The sequence below is a fragment of the Panulirus ornatus genome, chromosome 5 (genome assembly GCF_036320965.1).
Source record: "Panulirus ornatus isolate Po-2019 chromosome 5, ASM3632096v1, whole genome shotgun sequence".
Lineage (NCBI taxonomy): Eukaryota > Metazoa > Arthropoda > Malacostraca > Decapoda > Palinuridae > Panulirus > Panulirus ornatus.
Window position 1 is genome coordinate 9,453,362 of NC_092228.1, and position 24,825 is coordinate 9,478,186.

At 49.3% G+C, this 24,825-nt stretch overlaps 2 protein-coding genes across 3 annotated transcripts in view; one reads left to right on the forward strand and one right to left on the reverse strand.

Annotated features, from left to right (window-relative positions):
• Window positions 1-24,825, reverse strand: part of Plod (procollagen lysyl hydroxylase) — a 230,558-nt gene that overhangs the window by 110,902 nt on the left and 94,831 nt on the right. The window lies entirely within an intron of this gene.
• The window catches only part of LOC139748234 (immunoglobulin superfamily member 10-like), a 118,675-nt gene that overhangs the window by 83,843 nt on the left and 10,007 nt on the right, over window positions 1-24,825 (forward strand). Inside the window, exons 1-2 of one of the 2 annotated variants that reach the window (XM_071661112.1) lie at window positions 6,018-6,365; window positions 23,381-23,596. In XM_071661112.1, the coding sequence (XP_071517213.1) occupies window positions 6,027-6,365; window positions 23,381-23,596 (555 nt within the window). In that variant the 5' untranslated portion in view covers window positions 6,018-6,026. Of the gene's footprint in view, window positions 1-6,017; window positions 6,366-23,380; window positions 23,597-24,825 lie in introns of those variants that run through there. The other variant, XM_071661102.1, reaches the window with a different exon arrangement.

Here is a 24,825-nt window from a genome sequence, read left to right on the forward strand (position 1 = left end):
CAAGAGTCTTGGAAAGAGGGGCAAGTATGAAGTCTGTTGGGGATGAGAGAGCTTGGGAAGTGAGTCAGTTGTTGTTCGCTGATGATACAGCGCTGGTGGCGGATTCATGTGAGAAACTGCAGAAGCTGGTGACGGAGTTTGGTAAAGTGTGTGGAAGAAGAAAGTTAAGAGTAAATGTGAATAAGAGCAAGGTTATTAGGTACAGTAGGGTTGAGGGTCAAGTCAATTGGGAGGTGAGTTTGAATGGAGAAAAACTGGAGGAAGTGAAGTGTTTTAGATATCTGGGAGTGGATCTGTCAGCGGATGGAACCATGGAAGCGGAAGTGGATCATAGGGTGGGGGAGGGGGCGAAAATTTTGGGAGCCTTGAAAAATGTGTGGAAGTCGAGAACATTATCCCGGAAAGCAAAAATGGGTATGTTTGAAGGAATAGTAGTTCCAACAATGTTGTATGGTTGCGAGGCGTGGGCTATGGATAGAGTTGTGCGCAGGAGGATGGATGTGCTGGAAATGAGATGTTTGAGGACAATGTGTGGTGTGAGGTGGTTTGATCGAGTAAGTAACGTAAGGGTAAGAGAGATGTGTGGAAATAAAAAGAGCGTGGTTGAGAGAGCAGAAGAGGGTGTTTTGAAATGGTTTGGTCACATGGAGAGAATGAGTGAGGAAAGATTGACCAAGAGGATATATGTGTCGGAGGTGGAGGGAACGAGGAGAAGAGGGAGACCAAATTGGAGGTGGAAAGATGGAGTGAAAAAGATTTTGTGTGATCGGGACCTGAACATGCAGGAGGGTGAAAGGAGGGCAAGGAATAGAGTGAATTGGAGCGATGTGGTATACCGGGGTTGACGTGCTGTCAGTGGATTGAATCAAGGCATGTGAAGCGTCTGGGGTAAACCATGGAAAGCTGTGTAGGTATGTATATTTGCGTGTGTGGACGTATGCATATACATGTGTATGGGGGTGGGTTGGGCCATTTCTTTCGTCTGTTTCCTTGCGCTACCTCGCAAACGCGAGAGACAGCGACAAAAAAAAAAAAAAAAAAAAAAAAAAAAATCATGACCTATATATATATCATGAACTCTCTCTCTCTCTCTCTCTCTCTCTCTCTCTCTCTCTCTCTATATATATATATATATATATATATATATATATATATATATAGTTTACATTTTTCAGAAAAAATTTTAGAGTTCTTTGATGTCTTAGTTTTTCTCGCGGTCGAGAAGTTCTTGTGTGGTACCAGCGGAAGGGAGCATGAAGATATTTCTATTACATCTCTCATAAAATATTTGTCTTCCCTGAATGGGTGAAAAGCTGGGTAGACTGTGGACCGGTCGCATCGACCAGGTTTCGACCTTACGTGATGCGACTTCCACCATCCAAATTCACTGTCTAATATGGATACCCCGACGACAGGAAATGAAAATTCAGTGTCAGATAATGGAATAAAATACGTATTTAACCATACAACCTGAAGCATTACACAGGGGGAAGGATTGTCACTGTACAGGTAACTTCAAGTGCCGGGAAGATGGTAAATAAAGTCGTAATCTAACATTAAAGAAGTGTGATAGTGCTCCCTGAATCACTCACTCAGACCAACACTATCAGACATCACAAGTCAGGTTACATCATCCGTCACTCTCCAGCCTGCACTATCATCACTATATTTTCTCTCTCTCATGCCAAATGTCATCATCATACCCGTAACTAGATTTCAGGAAACGAGCAACTGTATGCGGCGCACAACATCGCTTTGGGGAAATGAGAGAGTCGTCCCTACTTGGCGATTGGGGTTAAGCTGGGTCGTCGGTGTCCGAGCAGGCTATCAAAGGGATCCAGACGAGAGACCCTCCCGCAGGTCAGAGCAACGTCAGGAAATTAGGCTCGCGTTTCCCTCAGAGTCTCGATTACCAGGTGTTGGTGGTGAGGGTGAGGGTGAGGGAGAGGGAGGGAAGGAGGGAGGAGCACCGTCGCCACTCCACCAACTCACTCCTGATCATCCAGTGACACGACCAGCCTCGACACAACACCACCGCCATCATCACTACCGGCAACCATCACCACTGGCTAGGACAACCAACCACCAATCAGTCATCCTCTCTCCTCAACCACTTGACTCCTGACCACCATCACCCACCAGCCGTGACCCCCATCCACCCCAACTGAGCCCATACCACCCATCCCGCCCACACCTCGAGCACCCAACGCTGACCCCGTCCAAATTTGAGACCTAAACATCAAACTCGCAACAACAAATGAGCCCCAAACACCACCATCCGCCACAAGAGAGCCCACTCCACCCACCCATAATCGACCTCGCCCACTACAGACCTCCCCATCACCGACCCACACGCACAACCGAGTCCCCCACCCTACCCAACAAGCCAAGGCCCACTCACCTCACCAACCCTCGATAATGATGTAATGTAATCGCAAAGTAATTCCCTTTGATTCTTGAATTACCATCTGAACTCCTGGTTAGGACAATGCAGCAGACTTTAACCGACAGAACGAGACAGCAAGCTTGACGCAGACTGGATATGAAGATCGTGAAAAATAAAGAAAATAAAAAAAGACCACCATTGAGCAAGATTATATTTACCGACAGAAAGATCAGATTTCTGTAAAGCCAAACTATCCTTTCATGTGTGCGGGCAAACAGCGTCCCATTTGCAGTAATGAAATGGATGTTCAGCTTCGAAGAAAATCCCCAGCGTCATTAATACCGAGGCTCAGGTTCAAACATACAGGAATTATTGATATTTTTGCTGGTCCCGGCGGCCATGATCATGGGTCGGGGCCTCGGAGGTAAGCCATCAAACTCCAGGCTGGCACCATCGACCAGACACGCTGCCCAACTGATCATCTATAATGTAGGAGTCCTTCGTTAACCAATACCACTGGAGCCTAGGAAGCAGAGTGACGGAGATTCTCTCTCTGGAACGTAGAAACTTACGGCGTGTCGTATATACACTTACGTGGCCTATACACTGCCCCGGCCATATACTGCTAGCTACACAATACGAGAGAATAGATAAAACCGACATTGATACTTCAGTTAAAAGTAGAAAATAGAAAACAAATCACCCCCCACTTGTACTGGTGACATGGAAAGAGTGTGTAAGACAGCGAAAATGACGAGTGACGAGAGTGAAAATGAGGAGTGACGTCACACGTTACGGTGGAGACCACAATAGCAGGCGGTAGTGAGATGCATCTTCCTGGTCCTTCGGTAATGGATGGTGGCGCGTTTCCCAGCCAGTAGAGTGGTGGGACGGTCCGTCCGTCCACACACTACCCGGTACATACTCACCAACGCCACCTACTCTAACCTCGCTCACGACCAGATGCCGTCTACTGTCGTCCATCAGCCACCGTCCGTCCGTCCGTCCCCCTGTCCATCAGCCGTCACTCATCCTGCGACCCCTATCATTAAACTAACAATAGCCAATTTTCTCTAGTGGCCCATACCTCACTCTCATCCAACAGCCTTGTCTCTTCACTGGCTGTCCCTTCCTCCTCTTCTTGGCCAACATCCACACTCTCGACCAGTCTCTTTGCCTGCCTTGAGAGAGGACTTCTCTTTCGTACAACACCTCCAACTCTCTCTCTCTCTCTCTCTCTCTCTCTCTCTCTCTCTCTCTCTCTCTCTCTCTCTCTCTCTCTCCAGAGCCAACTACTATCGCTCATCAATCTTTTGAGAAAAGAAAAAAAAAAATGTCTCAGGTTTCGTCCAGCAGTCGCCACTCTCGCCGAAACAAGGCGCCTGCAATCTTACCCAGCCACTCTTATCAAGTAGCCTCAAGTCTCGGTGACCGCCACCATCTCTTGTCCAAAACGTTATCTCTCATGGCTATGGAGGAACCTGCCACACTGCCTGAAGACCTCACTCCTTGGGCTAGTGTTCGTCTTCATTACTCCCCGGGAGGCTCTCAGCTACGAGAGTGTCTCCCATCCATTTCCATCTCTCGTGTGGCAGGCTGGAAATCTCCTGGATGGCTTACATTTACCGCTGGCTTCCCATGGGTATCCAGGAGAGTTCTGGGTCTCTTTAATTGTCCTATAAATTCCTGGAATTTTCTAAAACTATTTCTGATGTCACAATATATATTTATATATTTATTTATTTTGCTTTGTCGCTGTCTCCCGCGTTTGCGAGGTATATATATATATATATATATATATATATATATATATATATATATATATATATATATATATATATATATATATTTCATACTATTCGCCATTTCCCGCGGTAGCGAGGTAGCGTCAAGAACAGAAGACTGGACCTTTGAGGGAATGTCCTCACCTGGCCCCGTTCTCCGTTCCTTCTTTTGGAAAATTGAAAAAATAATGTGCATAAGGGTATAAGGTGTATGACATGCAGAAGCTCAGGTTCCCCGCAATAAGTTTGATGAGACATCACCATCTTGTGCATGGTCACCAAGTCCTGGCCATCACTGCACACCACAGGGCAAATATCAAAGACGAAACAACTAATGAAAAATAAATATGTCAGCCAATTACATGATGGCATAATCCTAGAGATATCACTTCTACCACACCTCAGTTTACGTCATTTAATATATACGAGTACAGTTGGACGAATACGGAACCGAGATGAAATGAACGTTATGTTAAGATCGCCTCGTTGTGTGAGCACTCCGGTGTAAGATGGACTGGCACGTCTTCCAGTCTCACGTGACAGATGCTTTCGGAGGGAGAAGTCAGGGAGGGAGGGTGAGGACACGGTCTGAGCCCAGAGCAAGAGACGCGAAGGGAGGAACTTCAACCTTTCTTCCTTTGACCCCAAGACATTTCATCCCGATCCTATGTCGCCTCTCTGAAACACCGTCCCAATTTTTCCTCAAAGGGAATCTAAAAGGGGGATCAAAAGAGAGACAAATATATGAGGTCTTCTGAGAAAAGAATATGGGTAAATAACTTCTGGTTATCAGAAAATAATATATCATGTCTCAACCCCGTCTCAGCGAAGACATTAAGAAATACTCGCTGTATATCTGAAAAGGACAGGAAAATGGTATTCGAGGCGGCGCGTCCTCCACTCCCGACCTTCTCCTTCCTGACTGTCGAACTTTGTTAGGATTCCATTACGAGATTTAGGAAATGTGCGTATTACGACTGGACCCATCAGCTGGGAGAGCGTGCGTTTGAGAGCCATCCTGCCATAGTGAAGGTGTGGGAGGCTTGGGTAACAACAGGGGTCCTGAAAAGATCGATGGAAGAGTTCCTTCTGAGTGCCACCAGTGACTGACTGACTCTGACTGAATGACTGTCTCTTAACATTCTAAAGCTGACACCTGGCGCCGCCCATTCTTATAAAAGGATAAGAAAGGAGAACCACAACAACAACAACAACAACAACCACAACAACAACAAAAAAACAGTAGAGTTGGCCAAACTTTTGATTAGCCGCTGTCCAACTCGTATAAACTTTCCTCCGGCTGAACTCTGCAGTTCCTGAGAACAAACGATGAAAAAAAAAAGGAGAAAAAGAAAAAAAAATGGTAAAAATCAGTACGTAAACAAAATGTCTTCCAGTAAGTACCCTTCGGATGAGAAGCTTCAACATAAATGTCGTGTCTTTTCCTTGCGTTGTGACTTGGTGTTTGTATTCTTGTTCTCCAGCTGAATTCCACCCGTTTTAGGAGCCTACTTCCGCCGCCTGGCTGACACCATGCTTTGTCTGGGCGCCAGCAAGTACCTTCCGTGGGTGGACGAGTCCCATCACTCCATTTTGTCGTCGCCCCCCTCCTAGCATCACCACTAGAAAACGGATTGATGGTACTCCCACATCCTCCCCCCCTAACCCAACCTTGACCGTGGGAGGAGAGCCAGTGCCGCCTCTCCCATGTTTTGGCCCCTCCCATCTACAACCATGGTGGCACCTCCTCCCATTTCTCAACACCCAGGCACATGAGTCTGTTCTTGCCCCGGGGCCAGGCAAGAAAGCAAGCGAGCCGGCGGGGGACGTAAGCGGGACACCCATCCATTAAAAGTATGGGGATGCCCAGAGTGGGACGGGGCGGGTTGGGGCGGAGCGGGGCGGAACGGAACGGGGCGGGGCGGGGTGGGAGAGGGCGTGGGCCAGCCGGGAGCGGCGTCCAGACCCCAGGCCTGGGTGTGGACGGCGAGGTTGGCGCAGTTCACCTGCAGGCCCCACCCAGCACACACACCGGGAGCCTCGGCCGAGCCACACACTGGAACCTGTCCGTCACGTGCTGGTGCCACCGACCCAGCAGGAGAGGAGCGACACTGCCGGGGGGCCGCCCTGGGAGTATAAAGCAAGACACCAGAGGTGCTGGTGCCTCGTGTACACCACCACACCTGCGCCACCAGGTGGGCCACACATTCTGCTCCTGCCACACAATACTACTCTGTATTGATCTAATGTTTCAAGGTTCCCTACAACCCTCCCTCCCTCCCTCCCTCACACACACTCCAATCTGGTCACGACGCTCGTGGTTAACATATGTCTATTACACTTGTATGTGCTCGTCCTGTCCATTCTCAAGTGTGTGGGGCGCCTACCCACTAGAGCCGTGTGTCATAATAACCAAACACAACACCATCATCAACTCTCACACGCCAACAAAAAACATTGGGCAATACAGACACGACACAGAGAAACACACACACACACACACACACACACAGATACGCACGTAACCAAGTGTGTGTGTGTGTGTGTGTGTGTGTGTGTGTGTGACAACCGGTTCATTAGTCATGCCGTATGTTAGGGGTCGCGGGAGATGGTGTTGCATTCCTCACACGTGGCATTTGACTGGCGAGCCGTGCGTGGCGTGGACGGGTCCCTGAGGCTGCTGGGCCAGCACAGTGATGGACGAGCTGGTGTGGACCGACGCCTGTAATGTGCCTCGTGTCTCCCTCGCCAATAACGAACCCCTCTGTATCGGGTCTCATTAGTGGGTAGTGAGTCTATTGCTGACACCAGTCACCCTCCATTCCTCACGCGCACACATTATTGGCCTGTGGCCACACTATATAGATACATATCAGTCAAAACTAGATAGAGATGAAGTGGAAACTAAAGACATTTCCGTGTAGAAGATCGAGTATGAAGAGTTCATGAAGATTACGGGCCATCTATTCATAACTAATGTATGGCAGTACTAGCAAGTCTTCGTATCGCAGTAATACCAGCAAATTATAACATAAAAATGGTCATGCTAAAATCTTCTAATATATATATATATATATATATATATATATATATATATATATATATATATATATATATATATATATATATATATATATATACACTTCTCGTATCAGGACATGTGTTACTTCTTATATAAAAGGACAAGACAAAATGGATCTGGAGAGAAGGGGTCCATTGTTTGTAAGTCGTGTACATGGACTATGTACTTATCAATTTACTCAGACTCGTCTGTAGTGTGGTCCTGCAGGTGTGTATTCCAGTGGTGTGGTGTGTCATCCCAGGTGTGTGGCGCAGTATTCCAGGTTTGTGGTGTAGTTCTACATGTCTAGGGTGTGGTATTCCAGGTGTGTGGCAGTGTACTCATGGTTGTGTGGTATGGGATTTCAGGTGTATGATGTGGTACTTCAAGTGTACAGTGTCGTAAGTCAGGTGTAGGGTGTGGTATTCTAGGAGTATGGTGTAGTATTCCAGGTGTACAGTGTAGTAATCCAGGTGTAGGGTGTGGTATTTCAGGTGCGTGATATTTCATCAAAGGTGTCATGTCGTATTCCATGTGTGTGACCAGATATTCCAGGTGTGTGTTGTATTATTCCAACAGTACGGTGCTGTATTCCAGATGTGTTGTATTATTCCAACAGTTTGGTGTTGTATTCCAGGTTTGTGGTGTAATATTCCAGGTGTGTTGTAGAATTCTCTGATTGAAGTAGTATTCCAGGTTTGTGGTGTGGTGCTCCATGTGTGTAGTGTGGTGCTCCAGGTGTGTGGTGTGATGTTCTAAGTGTGTGGTGTGGTGCTCCAGGTGTGTGATGTTTTAAGTGTGTGGTGTGGTGCTCCAGGTGTGTGGTGTGGTGTTCTGTGTGGTGTGATGTTCTAAGTGTGTGGTGTGGTGCTCCAGGTGTGTGATGTTTTAAGTGTGTGGTGTGGTGCTCCATGTGTGTAGTGTGGTGCTCCAGGTGTGTGGTGTGATGTTCTGAGTGTGTGGTGTGGTGCTCCAGGTGTGTGGTGTGATGTTCTAAGTATGTGGTGTGGTGCTCCAGGTGTGTGGTGTGGTGTTCTAAGTGTCATGTAGTATTACAAGTCAGTGTTGTGTTACTCCAGATGTGTAGTGTGGTATAGAACATATTGGGTGTGATATTCCAGGGGTGTGTCGTAGTTTTTCGGGTGTGTGGTGTGTCATTTCAGGAATGTGGTATAGTATTCCAGGTTTGAGGTGTATTCCTAACGTGAGGTGTGACATTCCGGGTGTGTGGTTTAGCATTACAGGTGTGTGGTGTGGTGTTCCTAGTGAGGTGTAGTATTTCAGGTGTGTGGTGTAGCATTCCAGGTGTGTATGGTGTATTCCAGATGTTTGATGTGACATTCCATGTGCGGTGAAGAATTCCAGGTGTATGTTGTGGCATTCTTAGTGTGGTGTAGTATTTCAGGTGTGGTGTACATTCCAGGTGTATAGCGTAGTATATTCAGGTGTGCTGAGTGATATTTCAGGTGTATGGTGTAGTATTCTAGGTGTATCCTTCCAAGACTATGATGAAGTATTCCAGGTTTGTGGTGTTGTGTTCCACGTGTGTGGTGTAGTGTTCCAGATGTGTGGTGCAGTGTTCCAGATGTTTGGTGTACTATTCCAGGTGTAAAGTGTAGTGTTCCAGATGTGTGGTGCAGTGTTCCAGATGTTTGGTGTACTATTCCAGGTGTAAAGTGTAGTGTTCCAGATGTGTGGTGCAGTGTTCCAGATGTTTGGCGTAGTATTCCAGGAGTGTAGTGTCGTGTTCCAGGTGTTTGGTGTAGAACTCCAGGTGTATAGCGTGGCAATCCAGGTTTGCGATGGAATGGTCAACGGGAATGACTACGTCAGCTGTTTGGTTACCTAACACCTTGAACAAGGTGGTACAGTGCTTGGGTATGATGGCGGAATGGTCTTCGGCTTGACCCACAGGGGTCTGGCCAAGGGTTATAAGCCATCGTATCTAAGGGTCGTACCGTCGTGCTCATGGGTCCTACCGTCGTGCACACGGGTCCTACCGTCGTGCTTATGGGTCCTACCGTCGTGCTCACGGGTCCTACCATCGTGCTCACGGGTCCTACCGTCGTGCTCACGGGTCCTACCGTCGTGCTTATGGGTCCTACCGTCGTGCTCACGGGTCCTACCGTCGTGCTCACGGGTCCTACCGTCGTGCTCACGGGTCCTACCGTCGTGCTCACGGGTCCTACCGTCGTGCTCACGGGTCCTACCGTCGTGCTCACGGGTCCTACCGTCGTGCTCACGGGTCCTACCGTCGTGCTCACGGGTCCTACCGTCGTGCGTCGTGCTCACGGGTCCTACCATCGTGCTCACGGGTCCTACCGTCGTGCTTATGGGTCCTACCGTCGTGCTCACGGGTCCTACCGTCGTGCTCACGGGTCCTACCGTCGTGCTCACGGGTCCTACCGTCGTGCTCACGGGTCCTACCGTCGTGCGTGGTGCTCACGGGTCCTACCGTCGTGCTCACGGGTCCTACCGTCGTGCGTCGTACTCACGGGTCCTACCATCGTACTCACGGGTCCTACCATCGTGCTCACGGGTCCTACCGCCGTGCTCACGGGTCCTACCGTCGCGCTCCCTCCGGTCATGCTGGAAAGGTTAAATATTCCAGGAAGTTTGGTCTGTGTTGTGGGCCGCCACCTGTAGTATTCCAGGGGTATTTCCAGAGACGTGATTAGGTATTCCAGGCGCCTTTGGCCTGGAGGGCGAACACCTTCCAGGTAAACCTGGCTCCGTACCCTCATATCTGGACGAGATGTCACATGTGAGGCCGAACATAGCGCCAGGTGTAAATGGCTGATTACCGAGGGTGAATGTCTCACTCAAGTGTGGCTGATTACTTCAGGTGTGTATGTGACTTACCAGATATACGTCGGTGCCATCTCCAGTTATGACTGAGCCAGGTGTGGATGTGACTCTGATGCGTGGCTGACACAATCCCAAGTAAGTAACTGATTAGTCTAGTGCATTTGCTGATTACCTTAAGTGTGTCGGCCATAACGCGAGTGAATAGCTGATGAATTCAAGTGTGTCAATGACTACAAGGTGTGTGTGTGTGTGGATGGTTACTCCGGAGGATGTAGCTGGAAGCATCCACTGCAGGTGTGTGTGTGTGTGTGGATGGTTACTCCGGAGGTTGTAGCTAGAAGCATCCACTGCAGGTGTGTGTGTGTGTATGTGGATGGTTACTCCGGAGGACGTAGCTGGAAGCATCCACTGCAGGTGTGTGTGTGTGTATGTGGATGGTTACTCCGGAGGACGTAGCTGGAAGCATCCACTGCATTATGTGGTGCACTACTACTACTGCAGGTGTGGTGATGACTTCACACACAGCATGATTACCAAACAAAACGCTCACCATCCTACCTTATCTACGTTCACTAACGTAAGCAGACGATTAAAACCAGACAACCGTTTGTTATATCGTGGCTTACTGATCTCTTCGCCAGCCAAACATACCACAACATGAGTTAAGACATAACGTACATGCACTCTCGGCCAACTTAAGTTTGCCATGTTACACGGATTGGTATATCCCGAGCTACAGAGGTGGGCTGAGGAGGAGGAGGAGGGAGGAGGAGGAGGAGCAGGAGGAGGACGAGGAGCAGGAGGAGGAGGAGGAGGAGCAGGAGGAGGAGGAGCAGGAGGAGGGGGTTTGGTCTCCAAGTATGCAGTACAGCGATCCGACTTACGATACATGCAGAAGAGGGGGCACCAATTACTCCCGTAACTTCCTGCAGGAGTTGGCGTACATTTACATATGCAGATGAGGTTGGGAAAGGGGTTGCCAAATTCCAAGGAGCTTCACAGTGTAGTAAGCCCCGGCCAGGCGCGGAGCCCAACACATTACACCTGGACGGAGATAACATATTGATTTCTGTTTTCATTCTCGCTCCTTCTTTCTCAAGGCTTCTTTCACCAATCTCACGCGTTACGACCCGCCTTGGCCAAGCAAATGAAGACGTAAATGTTCTTTCAAGTTCCTTTGAATGTGTGTGTGTGTGTGATTATCATCTGTGTGGTACGGGGAGGGCGTTTTACAACCGTGTATAACACCCCCATTTTCAGTCATCTCTCTATGTACATATACCATGTTGCAACGCTATGAATCCACACGCAACCAAGGTGCACGGAGGAGGGCGAGTGAGGGCGGCGGCGGTGCAGTGAGCCAGCACTGCAGCAGTGTCTGTCAAGATCCATTTCCTAGCCCCCTGGTTGCTGTTTCTGCCTCACTTACACCTTGGTTGCTGGCTTTCACCACTCCACACACGCACACACACACACTCACACATACTCTCTCTCTCTCTCTCTCTCTCTCTCTCTCTCTCTCACATGGCTCGTGACGAACAAGGATCTCAGACGAACGTATTCTTAGTCTTCAATATTTTTTTTCCCCCTTGTGGTGAGCGCTGCGTGCTGGTTCCTGCCCAATGGCAAGATCTTGGTCTAGGTCAAGAGATGGGAGCCCCCCCAGAAACCCTCACGAGTGCACAGCTCCCAGGCCCCATACTGTATAAATGTGGTGGGCCCCCAACTCTCAGGCCCTATACTGTATAAGTGTAGTGGGCCCCCAACTCTCTCAGGCCCCATACTGTATAAATGTGGTGGGCCCCCAACTCTCTCAGGCCCCATACTGTATAAATGTGGTGGGCCCCCAACTCTCTCAGGCCCCATACTGTATAAATGTGGTGGGCCCCCAACTCTCTCAGGCCCCATACTGTATAAACGTGGTGGGCCCCAACTCTCTCAGGCCCCATACTGTATAAATGTGGTGGGCCCACAACTCTCTCAGGCCCCATACTGTATAAACGTGGTGGGCCCCCAACTCTCCCAGGCCCCATACTGTATAAATGTGGTGGGCCCACAACTCTCTCAGGCCCCATACTGTATAAATGTGGTGGGCCCCCAACTCTCCCAGGCCCCATACTGTATAAATGTGGTGGGCCCCCAACTCTCTCAGGCCCCATACTGTATAAACGTGGTGGGCCCCCAACTCTCCCAGGCCCCATACTGTATAAATGTGGTGGGCCCCCAACTCTCTCAGGCCCCATACTGTATAAATAAGTCATCATAAAGCACCACGACGCCAGGATATCAGATCACAGGCAAGCACCTGCACCATCATCAACATCCCACATACAGTCACACTACTCCGCTCTATGGCCGCTGCTGAGGTATAGGCTGGGTGTGGGGGAAGCGTGGAAAGTGGGCTGTGGACGATTTCATGCGCCGGTATATATATATATATATATATATATATATATATATATATATATATATATATATATATATATATATATATATATTGAATTGTGGGTCACCCTGCATTTGTATAATAATAATAATAATAATAATAATAATAATAATAATAATAATAATAATAATAACAATAATATAATAATAATAATTTCAATAATGATAATAATGGGAATAGCGTGTGTGTGTGTGTGTGTGTGTGTGTGTGTGTGTGTGTGTGTGTTAATACCTATTTGTACACTATGGAAAGACCGTTCTACACTTGTGGGATCACATCTCATGAACTTAACCATCGGGTCGATTTTATAATCCCATTCCTTCAGGATCCACAGTTTAATGGCTTTAAAACCTTACACTAAAGCAGTAACTCCCTCACGTTCTTTCTCCTATCCTGATCACGTAGCTTCTTGTAATGGCCTCTGGTTATTCTGTCCTTGCGTCTCGTGCGGACCCGTTCGCTGTCTGCGTCTCGTGCGGACCCGTTCGCTGTCTGCGTCTCGTGCGGACCCGTTCGCTGTCTGCGTCTCGTGCGGACCCGTTCGCTGTCTGCGTCTCGTGCGGACCCGTTCGCTGTCTGCGTCTCGTGTGGACCCGTTCGCTGTCTGCGTCTCGTGCGGAGCCGTTCGCTGTCGACGTCATGCCACCAAATTTCGAAAGACATGAAGGCTGTGTGATATCAGGTCTACCCGCAACGCCCCCTCACATCCATCCACTGCCGGCAATTCTGTAACCCTCATTCCAGTCGATGGCTCTCCCGATTCCTATATGACTTAAGAGAGAGACGTGAAGGAATAGCCCTCTTTAGATACACGACCAGTCCTCCACGCTGGGTCAAATAAAAACCCCCTGCAGATACACATCTACCAGCAATTCACAAGAAAAATCATTTACATGACCAGCACAACACTCACAGCTTTTCGGGGGGACGTATTTCGAATGTTCATCTTGTGAGGCTTCCAGGACAGAGGGGAGAGTATATGGCACTGCGTAACACATTCATTTTATCAACACGGTCTAAATGTACTCTTCTGAAATGTAAACTATGGGAAACGAGCGAGATTTGTGACCGTGAGCAGTTCAGAAAGAACCTGGGCCTTTGAACTGTTCTGATTGAACCATGTTGCTGTGTTCCCATTCGGAGACGGTACGCAGGCTCAGATTGAGGGAGACGGACGCTGCGTGATAGAAGGAGCTAGTACCACGGTGAGGAAGGGATGGAGGAGGAGTGGGCTGAAGCAGTGTGGCATCACTGTAGTATGGGCGAACATCGTGAGATGTCCGAATCACGAACGAGGAAAGATCACCAGCAGAGGCCATGGAGTATTAGCGATCTAAAGGAACGGAATCCGATTCTAAGTGTTTAAGAAAGAGAGTCAATGAGAGGTTAAGAAAAACTTGGAAAAAGCTAAAGTGAGAGCAATACAGGTGATCACATAAGCGTGTGGGCGTTTCTGTGTGTCTGTACATGTATGTATGTAAGTGTTAGTGTGCCTGTGTCTATACGTGGTTACCTGTGTGTGCATAGGGGAGGTAATGGGGTTGGACACATGTTTGCTTCACGTCTTCACCTTCCTCTCTGATCATACAATTCATCCACATTCTAAACGTTCCCAGATCTAAGTTCACTTAGCTCGTACCAGTCATCACCCACCTCCTCCATCATCACCACGCTTGCATATCTCCACATCCTTCCTGAGTTGTCTCGCACGGAGCTTTTTGTCATGTCCTCTGGCTGACGGGTTCCTCCTCCCTGGCTCAAACGGGAAGTTGGTATCAAAGGAACGCCAACAACAACAGCAACAACAACAACAACAACAACAACAGATCAAATGTCTCCTAGGACCTGGCTCTAAAGCTTATGACAATACCAGATGATCATGGCTGAATATTTTCGTGGACTACCTGTACTGCGTGCGCTGCTAAGAGGCATCGCTACAGCAGTAGTCAACTGACCAGTAAACTAACAGACTGTCGGTTGTCTCCCAGTAAACTAACAGACCGTTGTTTGTCTCCCAGTAAACTAACAGACCGTCGTTTGTCTCCCAGTAAACTAACAGACCGTCGTTTGTCTCCAGGTAAACTAACAGACGACAGTGTCGTTTGTCTCCCAGTAAACTGACAGACTCGCTTGTCTCTCATGTTTTTCATTTTTGATCAGCGCAGCCCACAATCACCCACGGCCATCCTTAAACGCGTCTCATCCACGATTAGAAAGAATTCTCAGAACGTAAATTTGTTGGCGACTCCAGTACAGCACAGCCACCACCTGATTACTGAACTTATTATTGTGATTAATCTTATCAGTCATGAGTGACTTACCTTCCATGATGAAGACCTCGTCTACCTAGTGCTATAGTCTTCCACTGACGTATTTTATGGCCACTACTTCTTCTTTTGAGCCCTCGGGGCGGGCTTGCTGCGGTGTTGTGCTCGCCCTCGGGTACCGGGTCAGTGTCTTGAGCGAGACAGGACAAGTCTTGGGTAAAGACGACCTGGCCTCCTCTGGCCTAACCCTTTAGGGGTCAGGTCAAAGGCCGCGCCATCATACGCAAACGTACGTGCCGTCGTGTTACGAGGGTCAGAGAGACGTTGCCTGCAACATTCATATTCTGTTTTCTCCTCATGTTTCCTTTACAGTCTCTCTGCTCTTCAGTGGATTTAATTTGCATATGCTTCCCAGTCTGTCATTCCTGCATCTATTATCTTTGCATGAACGTCAGGCACTAGACCTTCCAGTGTCTTTCAAGCGTAAATAACGGTGCATCTCTCACGTCCTAGTTCTTCTGAACCGCGTTTTTGAGCAGTTTTTTGAATAATTTTTTTTCTTATGTTAGCTGAGATGGCACGGGGAGCTGAGGCCCTAATAAACGCCATCCCATTACACACAAACACACACACACACACACACATATATATATATATATATATATATATATATATATATATATATATATATATATATTCTTTTTTTCTTTCTTTTAAACTATTCGCCATTTCCCGCGTTAGCGAGGTAGCATTAAGAACAGAGGACTGGGCCTTTGAGGGAATACCCTCACCTGGCCCAATTCTCTGTTCCTTCTTTTGGAAAATTAAAAAAAAAAAAAAAAACGAGAGGGGAGGATTTCCAGCCCCCCGCTCCCTCCCCTTTTAGTCGCCTTCTACGACACGCAGGGAATACGTGGGAAGTATTCTTAATCCCCTATCCCCAGGGGAGCTGAGGCCCTAATAAACGCCATCCCATTACACACAAACACACACACACACACACACACACACACATATATATATATATATATATATATATATATATATATATATATATATATATATATATATATATATATATATGCCCTAGCCAAAGCCAGGTACCCATTTTATCGACCGACACGTAAGGATGGATGAACAGCTGGGTTGACTGTGTGGACTGACTGGCGTAACCAGGATTCGAACCTATGCGCTCGACCCTGGGCGGCCCGTGAATGCGTCATGGTCAGGAAAGCTAACCGCCTCAGAGATTCACATGTTCTCTACATCGATGCGAGCCGTTACGGTCCTCCGGACGTTTTCTAACTTGACAAGTTCTCTGGTTTTCTATGGTTGTCATTACCAGGACAGGCCAAGAGTTCTCACGTGTACCCAATGAGCCTCTCTTCCCCACGCACGTCCTCACAACCCAACCCCATCATTCTCAACGGTTCTGCTAACCCCCATGAGCGTTGCCGGTAACTAACCCATAATCCTAACCAATATTTCTGATGGTCTTGTGCTCAAGACCCATCTGTACCTAATCTACAACTCTTTAACACCCTCTTCGATGGTCTTACTCCCCCTTTGGCTCGGAAGGCCATCAGTACCTAACCCATCATCATCAGGGCAGGGTTAAAGACTTGACCCCTCATACTCTCTCTATCTCTCTCTTTCTCATTCCCACCCTGATCTCTGGGGCCTGAGGAGTGCGGTCGTGATCAGGGACTCTCGCAGGATGTGTAATCAATTGTTCCCAGCCTTAGCGTTACGGAGGAGAAACAGAGGTGGGTGTCTGGCAGGCCGTCCACCACGGCCGGTCAGGTGGGAGGGAGGTGTCTGACGCCTGTGTCTGCTCCTGCTGCCGACTTGCATTTCGACGCGCGCGACCTGATCCCTTTGTTCCTTGCCTGGCGGGAGGAGATGAAAGGAAGGAGATATCAGGGGAGAGGACGAGATAAGAGAAGGAGGGGAGATAATGGCTGGAGGGGGAGGGATAATGGCCAGAGGGGGGGAAACGGCAGGAGCAGGAAGAGGGGAGGAAGAGGAAGCGAGCGAAGGAAGGAAGAAGAGGAGGGGTTACAAGGAGGAGGAGGAGGAGGAAGGATGGAGTAAGAAAAGGAGACTAAATGAACAGAATAGGGAAAGAGAGAGAGAGACGTAACGAGGGAAAGGCATAAGTGTGATGGAAGAAGACGAGGGAGAAAGGGGGAAGAGGAGGAGGAGGAGGAGGAGGAGGAGGAGGAGGAAGAGGTGGAGGAGGAGGAGGAGGAGAGTGGTGAATAAGAGAGTACAAGAGGGAGGGAAGAGAGGGGAGGGAAGGCAAGGGAAGAGCAGGACACGAGTCACGAAGTGAGAACAAAATTACAGAGGATAAGGGACATGTAACAGAAGGAATGGGAAGGATAAGAGGGAGGGAAAATGTTGCTGTGTGGGATGGGAGAGATGACGGGGACAGTAAATCTTCCTATTCCACAAGAAAAAGAGACATGGACTGTAAAGGGGCGGAGGGAGAGGCACAGGATGAGGGCAGGAGAGCTAAGAGGAGGGAGGAGAGCACAGTGAGGGAAGCTTACAGACCAGACCCCAGTTCCAGACCAGACCCCCAGTGCCACACGATGGCTAAAAGTTTTTCGAGACGTCAGCGAGACAAGAGTGTGCTGCAAAACCATAGTAGATGAAAATGGATGTTACATTCAGTTACTGTATGCAGATGATGCTGACCTGTTGGCCCGATACAGCGCAGGCGCTACCTTACACTCGGTGAAGGAACTGTTTGTAAAACACGACTGGTAACGAAAAAAAAAGTGCATAACAATGTTATAATGTTTGATGAGGTCTTCCTGACAGTCTGTAAGTTTTTCATTGAGAGTGGTGAAGGAAGTTTTAAGAATTAAGGAAGAGTAGAGATACGAGTATGATGGGAATACGAGAGGTGGTGGACAGGACAGATAACGTTCATTCTGTCTATCTGTGACTCACGACAGGAAGGGACAGATTCAATGAAACAGATGCAAACCTGGGACGAAGGAGACGGTCAAACATGAGGGAAGGGAAGCCACTCCCTCCTGGCAAGAATTTTGCGGGAACTTAACTTGAGTCTTCCTTAACATACGACACCTTATGCATATTTGTAACAAGAATAATATTAGCTGCAATCCACGATGATTACTGTAAACACAACTGACTCCCTATGCTAGCAGACGACAGCATTTTCCTCTTCCACAGTCTATCCTGCAAGATCTGAACCTAAAAGGACATTTTTACCGAAAGACAACTGCCAAAGTAAGAGGCTTAGATCGTACGTAACTAAGAACATCCCCCTCGACTGAGGCAAATAGTGTTGGCAGCCTTCATGGTGATACATGTATATGATGTGAACAGTGAGGTATGGAAGCCCTAATCTAAACAGATACAGAAGTGACGACAGGGGGCGTTGTGTTGTACGTCGGAGGACGAGCGTATAACACCCTAATTGTTTTCATCATCATCATCAGATGAGGCGTTGATGATCAAGATGGGAAATAATCTTAGTTACAGCGGTAATCTGTACGCTACCAGACGAGGGAACACGGGAATTTACACAACCATTAAGGAGCTGAAAAATGTTGCTCATAATGCAGATGCCTCAGTCCCAAGTGTGATGCCTCCAGATTACAACCTCACGCACTTAAGAACACCGTCATGATTCTGGGGCTTCCCGCTGATACAGTGTGCATTTATTCTTTACCGAGATCATGACTTAAAAAAAAAACATTTATATGGATACGAGTAACACTGGGTACATGGAAGCGCATGGGAGGGAGAGACTATAGAAGACCTGATGGTTTTACGAAGGGTTTATCTGCTGGAGGACAGCAACAGTCTCATAAGCTCCTAATCTACGAACGGCAGAGGCAGAATAATAGAGCAGAAGGCTTCTTTCTACTTCGTTGTTCCTCCTCCAGGAGAAACGCAAGAAAAATAAAGCAAACTGTTCTGGCTTCCTGCGTCCGGAGGCAGCGGCAGCAAACTTTACACCCCGGAAGCCGGGCCAGGAGACGACCTCCCCTGGCCACTCGGCTTGTATCAAGACACACCTCCTCCCCGGCCCTGCCCGGCTCGGCCCGCCCGCCCGCCCGCCCCTGGCGTCACCCACTCCAACGTATCGACCAAGTAAATCACCAACGGCCGTTGTATTTTCCAGACGTCAGGTCGCAGCCACCGGCTCCTCCCTAGTCCACTTACTAGGGAATGATGTCATCCGGTGAGGCAGGTAGTGGGCCCAGCGGGGGACCGCCGCTCCCTAGGTGGGCCGGGCGAGGCACCACAGCTGCCGCCCGCATTCATTCAATCACACACACACACACGCACACACACACACACACGCACACACACACATACACACACGTGCCGCACACACACACACACACACAGTCAACGCCCCTACCTCCCTCCCTCCGCCTCACGCACTCATTCATTCCTAGTCACATACTTCGAGCGCACGCACACTCTACACTTGCCGTCACATTTCCCCCCTTGTCACTAAGCACCTCCACCACGCTCCTGTGATCGATCATACCCTCTCGTGGTGGTGGGACGCGTTCTGCCACACAACCTGAGACACCTGCACACGTTCTGTGTGTGTCCCTGGGAAACACCTGAGGTGTTGAGGTGATCGACAACAGTAACGTTACGTCGGTTATTGACCAGCGTCATGACCGCGCTACTGTCTCTCCTCCTCAGAGGATGTCTCACGTCCGAGACCCAACGCAGTGCGTGCGCGGACGACAGTACCCAAGGACGCTGTGTCCTCCTCCGAGGTGAGGTGAGAAACCCCGCACGAGGGTTCCGTCGGTAGGCGAGGAAGCAAATGGTGCGAGCGTGGCAGAGGCTGAAGCTAGAGCAGCAGGAAGGGGTAGGGTAGTTGGGGGGGTCGGGAAGGGCAAGGACAAGATGATGACGATGATGACGAGGGTGGAGAGGAAGTGACAATCTGCGGGGGTCAGTTAGTGTCAGTGTTCATCAATTATCATGAGTGGCGGGGACAGTAAGTGGCCTGGTTCGCTGTCAGGCTGAATCGCCCGCTACACACACACACACTCACCCCCAGCACTCCACCCCCCTCTCTCTCTCCCTACCTTCCCTCCATCCACTCAAATTACGGCCGCTACTCGGGTAATGGCAGTATAAGGGCGTGCAGAGCCAGGGTGTGGGTACACACGACCACAAGGTGAGTGTGTGCAGGAAACTGTCACGGTGTAGATATCTAGGGTGAGATGGAAGGCATCGGCTCTTTACCAAGGGTGAACAAGATCGAACCAGCGTGGATAATCCACATGAAATATGCAAGAGACCCAGCGTGTGGGTGTAAAGGATCTAGCGCACGGGTTCCCAACCAAGGATACATGTACTCCCAAGGGTACATTTGCATTTCCCAGGGAGTACTACATATCAGGGGGTCTGAGGGTATGACCATGGTGTACACTGATGTACAGTGTACACCATAAGTAATGTAGAACATGCGCAATATAGAACACCCTCGATACAAATCAGTATAAAATCCCTACATAGTGTCTCACAGATTACATGATAGAATAACATAGAATCAATAGAATTTCATCTATTTTTGAGCCTTAATTTCTAGGAGTACATAGGAACCTGTCAGATGCACGAGGGGTACAGAGGAACAGCAAGGTTGGGAACCCCAGATCTAACGTGTAAGTGTACAAGGTCCAGCGTGTGGGTGTAGAGAGGGTCCAGCGTGCGGGTGTAGAGAGGGTCCAGCGTGTGGGTGTAGAGAGGGTCCAGCCTGCGGGTGTAGAGAGGGTCCAGCGTGTGGGTGTAAAGAGAGTCCAGCGTGTGGGTGTAGAGAGGGTCCAGCGTGTGGGTGTAGAGGGTGCAGCGTGTGGGTGTAAAGAGAGTCCAGCGTGTGGGTGTAGAAGGGTGTAGACTCGGGTTGTCCGTGTTCCAAACAGAAGGTGTACGTTCAGAAAACCCTCAGGTGTAGCCACTGTCTTACCATGTGGATCAAGAGGATCCAGGGTGTAGGTGCTGAGACCTCGAGACGTAGGTGTAGTAGACCTGGAGTGTCGATGTCAAGGACACAAAGTCGTGATTACTGAAGACTTACAGTACGGGTGAGGAGGACCAAGGGTGTAGTGTTTAGGACCGAGAGTGTACGAGTACAGGAACCTCGCTCTGTGTGAAGAGGAACCAAGGTGTTTATGTACATCTGTGGGTGTAGGCGCACAGGACTCTCAATAGATGTACATGCCCCAGGATGTACCAGCTATTGTGGGTCGGGGTGTTGGTGTAAGGGGAGCCAAAGAGCCTGTCTGTGGTCAGGACCCAAGCTGGAGAAACGGAGGACCTATGGTCTTGATGTAATTACGATCTTTTTTTTTTTACCTATCTGTGCTGTACGGGGAGGGTTTGTACACCGTGGGGCCCCACCTCTGGAGATCAGCCTGCTAACCGACATTATTCTAAACTTGTGTAAGCCGCCCACGCGTTCACTGTTTCGTAACTCGGTTTATCCCATTCATCTTCTCCTCTTATTACTGTTACAGAATTTCTTCGTCACCTTTCGTAAGAGTCTTATACTTGAATTTCATGTCGCGACCTCCAGTCGTTCTATCGTTTGCATCTCAGAGAAGCATTATTGACTATCTACGTCATCGAGATGGTCTGAAAACGTAAAGACTGTGATCAGGTCACCCCTCGCTCTGCTCTCTTCCATGGTGAGCTAATTAAAGGCCTGAGGTCTTTCCCTGTAATCAAGTTTTTTTTTTCTAATTCTGATACTGCCTTTGATGTCTCCCTCTGGACCTCCTCTATTTGTTCACTGCGCCTCTATAGCGAGGTGACCAAAGCTCAGAGAAGGAAGAGGAGGAGGAGGATTCTATAGTTCGGGCCTTACGTGGGACGTAGTGGTGGACCCTGGCTGTCTACGTGACTGGTCCAAGGCGTACAGTGTAGAGGGACCAGTGTGAGTGTGGATGATATAAGGCGTACATGGAGAGGATCCTGAGTGGGTGTGTGTCTGTGTGTGTGGAGAGAGAGAGAGAGAGAGAGAGAGAGAGAGAGAGAGAGAGAGAGAGAGAGAGAGAGAGAGAGAGAGAGAGAGAGAGAGAACAAACACGTCAATGAGACAACTCTCTCTCTCTCTCTCTCTCTCTCTCTCTCTCTCTCTCTCTCTCTCTCTCTCTCTCTCTCTCTACGGTACAGATGTGCACAGATCGGGTTTTATCGGTTCGAGAGAAATGAAAGGCTACATTCCGTTCATATTTCTCATGCCAATGAAACGGGGTCATACTGGAGTTATGCTGTGCAGCTAGATGACGACGATGCTGTGCAGCTGGATGACGACGACGCTGTGCAGCTGGATGATACGTCCAGCAGCGGACGTGGGTGCACTAGAACTGTACCAACAGCGGCCCACGTCTGGGGGTTGGTTCGAAACCCAATCACGTAATTCTGGTGTTGGACGACGTGTTTGTGACCATAAAGACACCGATGAAGAAAAGCAGTAGATTCGAGCGTACGTAGTGGTGAAGCCGCCTTCAGCACAGAGGCATATGGACCACAGAGCTTGGCGAGGACTGGGTAAGAATGAGTTTAAAATGCTGACGGAGGCGCTGAAGGGGGCGCGGGTGGCCGGATCCAAGCGTGTCCGGACGTCGGTAATCTCCCGGCTGTTAACAGGAGTCATTACCATACACTTCACTACCACAACACACCGACGGACGGGCCCTGGGTTCAGGAGAGGGGTCCTGGTGATGGCGAACACACACACACCCACACACACACACCCCGGGGAAGGTGTAGTGGCCAAGATCTGGTCGGGATAAAGCAGGCTCCTTCAGGAAGGGGAGGAGGGGCTTCCTACCCTCGCCTTTGACACTCGCCATGGAGGGACACGACTCCGTGCTGCAAGGGGATGTCATCGTCCCCTTGTGGAACACCCCTTGGCATCGGTAGAAACCCCCAAAGTTGATGACGTTTTGTGATCTGTTCGTTAGGGAAGGTGTCCCATCTTCACATCTCGCCAAATCATTCCTACTTCGAGTGATTCACATGCGTGAGACACCATGGCCATCGCCTGTCAGAGGCTTTGCAGAGTCTGCGAGGAACATGTCGGTATTGTGTTTCCTCTGCAGCACATCACGACGTGGTGGTGGTGCAGGCAGGGATGAGCCTCCTCCCTCCCTGAGGCCCCTCTTACCTCGGACTGTGTAAATTTGCTCGACTCTCTCAAGTCACTCGACTCACACATCTTAGGACTCTCGAAAAATTTAATGATGTGTGAAGTTATTACTATTTCTGGAAGTGCTCTCCTTCCTCCTGCAGGGAGCGGGGTTGTGTTGGATCCTTGAAAATGAGAGAGTTGCAAGGGTCTAGTCCCGGAGCAGAATATAGGAGTCAAACCTCAACTAACCATTGTTTCCTTGTGTGTTACTGTAACTTTATTGTTTATATTTAGTGATAACACTACTGACCATTCCCAGTGCCAACCGCGCACACCACGGGGCCTTGTGCCGGGCCTAGTGTTACGTGGTGGTGGTGGTGGTGGACGGGTTAGGCAAACTGAAGGTATCGTGGCCTCGTCTTGAACACTTACGCTGTAGTGATGATGTGTTCTCATATGTCTGTGTGTGGTGCCGGCAGGTGTATGGCTCTGGGGTGATCGTGCAGCAGGCTAGTGGCATCACCATGAGGGCGCGATGGGCGTGGCTGGTGCTACTTCTGCTGGTGCTGCTGGTGAGCGTGGCGGAGGGCAAGAGGGGTAAGGGCCGCGGCAAGAAAGGTCGTAGGACCTTTAACCGAGGCTCCATCACCAAGTTCAAGTCGGAGGACAGCCGGGCCTACTACAACCACAATGGCGTGAGTACCTCGTGCCCAGGCTGGCTCAAGTCTGCCTCCCTGGAGGTGTACATCTGCATCACCCACCTCACCTCACCTCACCTCACCTCACCACCAGACACTCCCACCTCACCTCACCTCACCTCACACCAGACACTCCCACCTCACTACCAGACACTCCCACCTCACCTCACCTCACCTCACCACCAGACACTCCCACTTCACCTCACCTCACCACCAGACACTCCCACCTCACCTCACCTCACACCAGACACTCCCACCTCACTCCCAGACACTCCCACCTCACCTCACCACCAGACACTCCCACCTCACCTCACCTCACCACCAGACACTCCACCTCACTCACCTCACTACCAGACACTCCCACCTCACCTCACCACCAGACACTCCCACCTCACTCACCTCACTACCAGACACTCCCATCTCACTCACCTCACCACCAGACACTCCCACCTCACCTCACCTCACCACCAGACACTCCCACCTCACCTCACCGCACCACCAGACACTCCCACCTCACCTCACCTCACCACCAGACACTCCCACCTCACCTCATCTCACCACCAGACACTCCCATCTCACCTCACCGCACCACCAGACACTCCCTCCGTTACTCACCTCACCACCAGACACTCCAGTACTCACCTCACCACCAGACACTCCCACCTCACCTCACCTCACCACCAGACACTCCCACCTCACCTTACCTCACCTCACCTTACCTCACCTCACCTCACCACCAGACACTCACTCCAGTATTCACCTTCCCCGATAATCTCATCCACAGTTACACCTGTTGTGATCTCCTCACCTTCACCACTATTGCTTTCGTGGTAAGATTCATTATAAAGGTGATCTTACGACCAACCCCTTCATCATACCTTATCATTACTATCATTATTATTATACTTATCATCATTATCATTCCTACAGACAGCAAATGTTTCGATAATATTTTCGTAATTCCAGATCTTCACGAGTCAACTCCGGCTGGAAGGCTCTTCACAAACTGGCCTCCTTATATACATAAACATGAAAGTAAAATGTTCACAGTTCATGCGTTACGAAATATAAGGCAATCCATGCACCATAGCACGAGTCATTATAGCATACAATTAGTTCATGTTATGCATCTGGACCAGTAAATCATGGCAAACAGAACCTACCTACCTCTCTCTCTCCCTCCCTCTCTCTCTCTCTCTCTCTCTCTCTCTCTCTCTCTCTCTCTC